Source organism: Girardinichthys multiradiatus, chromosome 2 (genome assembly GCF_021462225.1).
Source record: "Girardinichthys multiradiatus isolate DD_20200921_A chromosome 2, DD_fGirMul_XY1, whole genome shotgun sequence".
NCBI lineage: Eukaryota > Metazoa > Chordata > Actinopteri > Cyprinodontiformes > Goodeidae > Girardinichthys > Girardinichthys multiradiatus.
In genome coordinates, this window is record NC_061795.1 from 27,428,290 (window position 1) to 27,435,999 (window position 7,710).

Below are 7,710 nucleotides of genomic sequence, written 5' to 3' on the forward strand. Positions count from 1 at the left end.
GAGATAGAATTAAAAATTCACTTAAGCAGAACCTTTCTGATAGCTTGAAGAAGGCTATAAAGATCTCAAAAAACTGAAAGAAATTAAAGGACAGATGAAAAGTCACTGATATCTAAAAGGGGTTACACAGCCATTTCTAAGGCTTTACGTCTCCAGCAAACTACAGTGAGAGCCCAGTGATGGGAACTTTCCAGGAGTAATTGACCTACCAAAGCTAGTCCAAGAACGCATCAACAGCTCATCCAGGAGATCATAAAAGAACTCAGAATAACATATAAAGCACTGAAGGCCTCGAATGTCTCAGTTAAGGACAGGTCATTAATCAACAGTACCCCGTTTGCTGTTTGTCATCTGGAGTTGGAGGCCGGGAGAGGGAGCGGGCCTTTTGGTCAGGATCTGGGCTGGGGTTGGGGTTCGGGTCTTGGGGGTTGTCTGGTGCTGGGTCTGGCTTTTCGGCCCTCTCGGGATCGTTTAGATTTCCTTGGATCTCGGGCCCTGGCTTCGGTGCTCTGTCCATTGGAAGTGGAGCCCGGCGCCCCCCTTTGCTTTGGTGGAGGGGCTGGCCAGCCTGCTTGGTGTGGCAGGGTGTGCTGTACGGGAGGTTGGGTGGCCGACATCCTGGGGCATCTCCGGGGCTTGGGTGTGGGGTTGGCGGGGTGCCTGGTCCTTGGCGTGCTGTGGTGGCCTTCCTTCTGTGGCTCTTATCCCTGGCCGGGCGCAAGGCTACAATTGGCGGTCGGGTGGGGGGAGCGGTGGAGCATGTCTTGTGCTTGCACTAGGGCGGCTGGAGGGATGTGCTTGGTCTGGAGCGGTTGGCCTCCCCGGCCGAGCTGATGCCACCCAGGACTGCAGCCTTTCGCACCTTAATCTTTCGTAGCTCTTTCCTCACCTTCAGTGTTGAAAGGGACAATATGATGGTGGGGAAGAGGGCTGTGGGATAGAGTCATCTGTAGCAGAAGAGGTCAGCTCAAGCACTGTTGGTTAATGCAGCAGGAGTGTGATATGAATTACTCCAGCAAGCCCACCACTGAATGGCTCAAAAATAGAGCAAAGCTCAAACAACAATCTGATTATGTCGGAGTCTGGGTTGTTTTCATTGCCTGCTGCTAACCTGTTACCACCACTAGGTGCCACTCGAGCTAGAGGGCCGAGGGTGTGACAGGGGTACTGCGTCTCATCATCAGCTGGGAACTATAAGAGGGCGGACTGTTAGCACTTCTATGCCTGAGTGTTCTTGCCTTCATGGTATCAACTACCTGGACAGTCTCAAGCTAAGAACTTTGAACGTTCCAAGAGTTTGTAAAGTCTAGATTAATCTCTCGTTCTCCTTGCCTCAGGTGTTTCTGGGACCACGTCACACTCCCACTGGGATTCTTCACAAACGTTTCGTCAGATCATAACTTGGACTCGAGCCCTGCCTCAGCTGGCAGTCAGCCCCAGGCGTTTTCCCTGTTCCGATCAGGCGGTACCTGTCCACCCTCCTACGGCCCGCGCCTCCAGACCACCCAGGCTCCTGTGAACCCAGCCTGCCGTGCCTCCCAGACTCGGCAGCCTCTCTCCCTGGCGGATCACGCCCACTTGTCATTGTAAGCTTTGAAACATCAATTGATTATCCAGTTTTTTCACGTTACTCACTGGTACCCACTTTCCCTTGCAGCATACGAGGTTTTCTGCCCACCCCGACTTAGTTAATAAACTGCACTGAGGAAACGCTTCTCTGAGTGTGTGTGTGTTCTCTGCATGTGGGTCAAGTTGGCCTTAAAAAACCTGACAGATTAATATAATGTGAACTTGAACAGGTTGCTCATGCTTGAAAATTGTCTAGTGTGGTTGAATTAAAACAATTCTACAAGGAAGAGTGGGCTATAATTCCTCCACAGCGATGTAAAAGACTCAGTGCTACTTATCGCAAACGCTTTATGGTAGTTGTTTCTGTCAATGCTGACTTGACTAGCAATTAGATTTAAGGGGCACACACTTTTTCACACAGAGCCAGGCTGGTTTGGATAGCTTTATTCCCTAAATGAGGGAAATCATAATTTGAAAACTACTTTTGGTACTTACAAAGCGCTTTGTATGCTTTTGATTATCTGACACATTTAAGTATGCCAAAAAAAGCCAAAAGTGAAGAACTCTGTAGGTGGGCAAGTACCTTTTCACATTACTGTACATTGTTTTAAAGGGCAATCTAAACTACAGAATTGTTTTTCTGTCACACATTTTCTTACAAAAATCACAAAAACTGTTTAACTTTTACAATTTACATATATAAATTGTAAAAGCAATATGAGGAAGAATTCTGACAATGTTGCTTTCTTAGGACATGTGTGGGAATGACTTACGACCCATTGATTCAAATGTATTTAATCCAGCAGGCATTGTGGTCTGTAAATTTTACACATAACATTTTTTTGCTGAAGGTTAAACTGGTTTTTCGTAGTGTATAGATGGAACTTTTGATACGCAAATACGTGTCTTTACTTCTATTATTTTACTACAATAGCAAAAGCAATGACTTGCAAAAGTATTCATATCCCTTGATGTTTTGAAACATTACTACAAACACAAAATGAGATTTAATAAGATTTAATGTGGTAGATCAGGAGAACGTAACGGATAATGGTGAAGAAAATGGAAAAGGATGCATATTTTACAGCATTTCTTATGAATAAATATCTAAAAATGAGGCATGCATTTATATTGTGCCCCACTCATTCAGTACTTTGTAGAACCACCTTTTGCTGCTATTACAGCTGCAGCTTCTAGCTTGAACTCAGTCACACTGGATAGGGAGCACATGTGAACATCAATTTTAGAGGCTTGCCACAGATTTCAAATTGGATTTAGGTCTGGACTTTAACTAGACTAATATAAATCATTCCATTTTAGCTCTGGCACCAGTAACGTTCTGCTTGAAGTTAAACCTCTGCACGGGTCTCAAGTCCATTGTAGCGTCTAACAGGTGTTCCTCAAGTATCAACCTGTATTTAATTCCATTCCCCTTCACATCAACTCTGGCCAGCTCTGCTCTCCCTGCTAAAAAAAAAAGCATCCCTATTGCATGATGCTGCCTTTGCCATTTTTCTCAGCTTGGATGTTGTGTTCAAGGCGATGTGCAGTGTTAGTTGCCTGCCACACATGGTGTTTCGTGTGTAGTTCTACTGTGATCTCATCTAAGAGCATCTTCTCCTAAATGGCTTGTGAACTTCAAACAGGACTTCTTATAGCTTTCTTTTAACAATGGCCTTCCACTTCCACTCCTCCATAAAGGTCATTTGTGGAGTGCACAATGCATACTTGTCCTGTCTATACAAGTAGGTGGACAGAAATGTCTTGGAAGATTTGCAGTTGTGTCGTACTTATTTCAGTGTCAGATTATGGCTGTAAAAGCTTTGAATATTGTTTTAAAACCTAACTCTGCTTTAAATGCCTGCACGACATTATCTCTTTCCTGCTTCTGTGTTCATAGGTCTTGATTGTGCTGTTTGTTCATTAATGTTCTCTAAAAAAACATGAGAGGCCTTCACAGAACTGCTTTATTAATACTGAAGATAAATTACACACATCTGAGCTCTAATTACTTATTAGGTGATTTCTGAAGGCAGATGGATGCTATTTTGCATAATCTGAATAAAGAAGGCTGAATATAAAAGCACAACGCCTCTTTCAGAATTATATTTGGAAGAAACTTAAAAAACCTTGTGTCCTATTTATTATGATTCATAATGATGCACAATTTCTGTTGTTCTGACACATAAAATCTGAACAAAACACATCAAAGTTTGTCATTAATGTGACAAGATGATTAAAAGTTCAAATAGTTGAATGCTTTTGCAAGTTACTGTATACTGTCTGGGCTTAAGCGGGTTGAAAACAAAATGTAACAATTTTCCTCAAGTGTACAATTTCCCAAATTTTCAACATGTTATAAAGTCTTAAACAAAAAATAATGTAAAGAAGTATTGCATCTTGAAATAATCCCTGAGAATCTCAAAAGACACAAACCTTTGGAATTTGCTATAGATAATACATATATAGTGGTTTTTACATTTGTGTAGTTATTTTTATACAGCATTCTTTTTAACGAAAATGCCTCAAATCTACTAAAGTCATTTCAAGAGATACAGGCAGATCCTGTGTGTATGTAAATATTTGAAAATAAAGCAAACGTTTTGAATAGTCTACAGCTTTCTATAACAAAGGGTTACTTCATCAGCTCTCCTTTGACCTGCCTCAGTTCAGCTGAATGAGGCCAATCTTTGGCCTGCAGATGTAGCTATGAACCTGCAACTAATCTCTGTTTGTGGCATTTTTAGATTAATCTTAGTGTCCAGATGAAAAACAGATAAATGAAAAAACATAAAGAGTCATGCATGTTGTAGTTTTAACTCATGATCTCTGAACCTGTGGTACAAAAGCTTGTTTTGTTTCCTTTGCCCTTCTCATAAACAGCTCAGTTTTCTAGCAGCACAATAAAATTATCTATGTAAAAGTATATTTAAGGAAAATAATCATGTGCTACAATCTCTCTGCACATGTCTTTTATTTTAATGTCAATCATCCCCTTAATTGAAACTATTGCCAAGTGTCTTTTTTAAACTGCAGCCCCATCTAACCCATACCCATTGATTTTTACAGTGCAGCTTACAGCCAGCTTCGTGTGTTTCTGGCAGGAGCGAAGCCGCGACCAGACGAGAACAAGCAGCCTTTTTCTATAATTGGACTCTGACCCCTCGAAGGTACCGCAAGGAACAAATTTAGCACTGATAGCGCTTGCATTAATAAAAGTGACTCTCCCAGTCTCTCTCTCTCTTTCTCTGTGTCTCTGTTATCGCGCCTCTTCCAACTGCATCATTCTTTAGGATGCAAATAAGGGTAGCCATGGAAACCCAGCGCTCAAACATTATCATTTTCACTCTAACTGTACTTGAAAACACATATAACATAGAAATTGTGTGCAGGGATCTATAGTTCCAGCAGTTGTGCATTGTTTGAATTTTCCATTAACATGTTTGTGTTCAATTTGTTTTGTTTTTTTATGTTTGCGTACATCACCTTTTGAAATCGGACACATTTGTGCATCTCTCTGTGTTTTGCCAAATGCGATGCACAGTAGAAATGACGTGAAAGTTTTGTGTCTGGGCAAAGCCATGGTCATGGTCTCTGCAGAACGCAACGTTTCTGCATTTAATGCAGAAACAAAACGGGAGGTCATAGAAGAAATACAAAAGGATATGCTTCAGAGAGGTTTTGATCGCCTTTGCTGCGTTCTGCTTTGTCAGCACAAGGGCAGCTGTTCGCAGTGAGAGTCTGGCCCCAGTTTGGACCTACAAAGCAGGAGTGAAGCTCTCAGTGGAGCATCATGTTCAGTGACTCTGTTCACAATAACAGTGTTAACAACCATCTTAACCTTTAAGTGTTATGGTGCATGCAGTGGAAATGAAGCAGGATAAAGCTTAATTTCCAGCGGCATAAATATACAAATTATGCTATTTATAGATGAAAAGAGGGCAGCTGTAAGGACATCACAGACAGACCTCTGACTGCAGTTGACCTGTAGGCTGTATGTTACCCCCTACAGAACTCTGCACACTCAATACTTTGATTCAGGTCATCCAGATTAGAGCGGACTCAACTGTAACTATATAATTTCACCACACGATGGAAATCTTGAAGCCGACACTTTTTCTAAAATTCTCATTATTTGACCATGTTTCAGTTGAGCGGGCATTATAGGCTGCAACTTTGTCCGACCTTAAACGGGAAAGACACGACGAGCGAAACTCGAAATCAATGTTTGTGTTCAATGTGTTCTAAGACGATTTCTCCTCGACAGCACCATCAATCTATTTACATTTCACGCGTTAGTAAAAATGTGATTAAAAAAGCAAGAGGCGAAAAAGGAAGCAAATTTGTTGCAAAACAAAAGGTGCTGCATTGCTCGCCACGAGGACTGCAGTAACACCATTAGGTGTTATTTTTTTAATCCGTGCATGAATTACATAACGTGCAACACAGCAGAAACCTGACGCTTTCTGCTGCAATGGATTTGAGATCATCTTGCGGTTTGATACGAGGAAAATACGTGCATGCTTTGAGAAAAGGGACATAAGCTTAAGAGGCACCCGCTCAGTATTTTTGCAGATAAGGAACAGACATTGTGCATGTGCATACGTGTGCGCATGTGTGTGTCTGCGCACATGTCTGTCTTACCTTGTGTGAATCTATTCCTGGCGTGTGTGTGTGTGTGTACGTGCGCGCTCTCCTCACCTGCTTTTCCAAACACTCCTTGGCTGACAGTGAGGGTTTTGGCGAAGGCGCCCTGTCGCATAAGCATCCCTCCAACAGGTACAATCCGGAGGGTCGGGAGCTGGACTCGTTCTCAAAATAAAAAAGCATATTCTGCAGCAAAGCAAACCACTTTGTGTGCCATTTCGTGTTGTCGGAGCTCTTTTTGCTCAAGCACCCTCTTCTCGTACCATCCTTTTTCGCCAAAAGCCCCAGATAGGTGACATGACCATCGTTGAGTCGTACTCCCTTTTGCATTTTGATGGGGGACGCTTCGGGCTGCAGACGGCAGATCGGTCGTTACATCCTTCTGAAGTAAAAAAAAAAACAAAGACAAGATGTTGACTTTCTCAATGCGGACCTCCAGCAGCGGGCTCGTCCACTCCGTCCGACGCATTCACCGCACCGGTATTTAACTAAAAACAAGAAGTGCAGAGCCGCAAACACCAGTCCAACATGCTAAAATATTTTGTCATACTCCGAGTGCGTTGACGGTCCTCATTTCCCGAGTTAAAGGGGTGGGGGGGAATAGAGCAGAGAGGAGCTGTTAAAAACTGCCGCAGACGCAGAATGGGAGAAAAGAGGGGCTTGAGGTCCGTTTCTCACATGAAATCTCCAGAAACCAGTAAGCTCGCTGCTGAGCTTGGCAGTGTTGGGGAAGTCACATGACGCATGACTGGGAAAGCAAATTTCAGGACCTTGGAGAGGGTCGCCTCAGACTGTGATGCATCCAACGAAGGAACACCAACTTTAATGGTTCATCTGCTTGTTTGTTGAATCAGGAACATTTATGATTAAACATTTTCAACCTATAGTTGTCCTACATTTTTGGCACTGGGATTTACGAAAGAATACAATTATTTATGCTCTTTAACAGTTATGCAACTTTTTTGTTACAAAGTAAAGTTTTTATCTTACTATTTTCCTGTTATTTTTCTAGCAGTTTATGATAAACGCACAGAATTCAAAGTGCTCCTCAACCCTGAGTGGAGCTGGACAAAAACATACCGAGCTTATCAACTGCTCTGGCCCCCGTACTGTCCCGAGGCTCCTAACAGATGTTAATATACTCGCTAATTGCTAATTTAATCATTCCTACTGCTTATGCTTGACCTAATGTCGCATTTTACACAAACGGTCACTTTTATCATCATAGTAGATCAATAAGTAACATGTGGTCAGTAAAATTCAACTCAGTTTATTTATATAGCGCCAATTCACAATACATGTTGTCTCAAGGCACTTTACAAAGTCAGTTCAATCGAATCATACAGATTTAAAGTCTGGCACATATATTCCAATTAATTCTAATTATCAAACAGTGCAGTCAGGTTCAGTTTATTATTCAAATTGGTTAAAAAATGTATATAGAAGAAACCCAGCAGATTGCGTCGAATCAGTGAGTTGCAGCATTCACTCCTG

At 42.2% G+C, this 7,710-nt stretch overlaps 1 protein-coding gene across 1 annotated transcript in view; it reads right to left on the bottom strand.

Annotated features, from left to right (window-relative positions):
- The window catches only part of rasgrf1 (Ras protein specific guanine nucleotide releasing factor 1), a 49,657-nt gene extending 42,645 nt beyond the window's left edge, over window positions 1-7,012 (bottom strand). The window contains exon 1 of the mRNA XM_047347934.1: window positions 6,271-7,012. Coding sequence (XP_047203890.1) covers window positions 6,271-6,546 — 276 coding nt within the window. The 5' untranslated portion in view covers window positions 6,547-7,012. The remainder of the gene's footprint in view (window positions 1-6,270) is intronic.
- Between the last annotated feature and the right edge of the window lie 698 nt (window positions 7,013-7,710).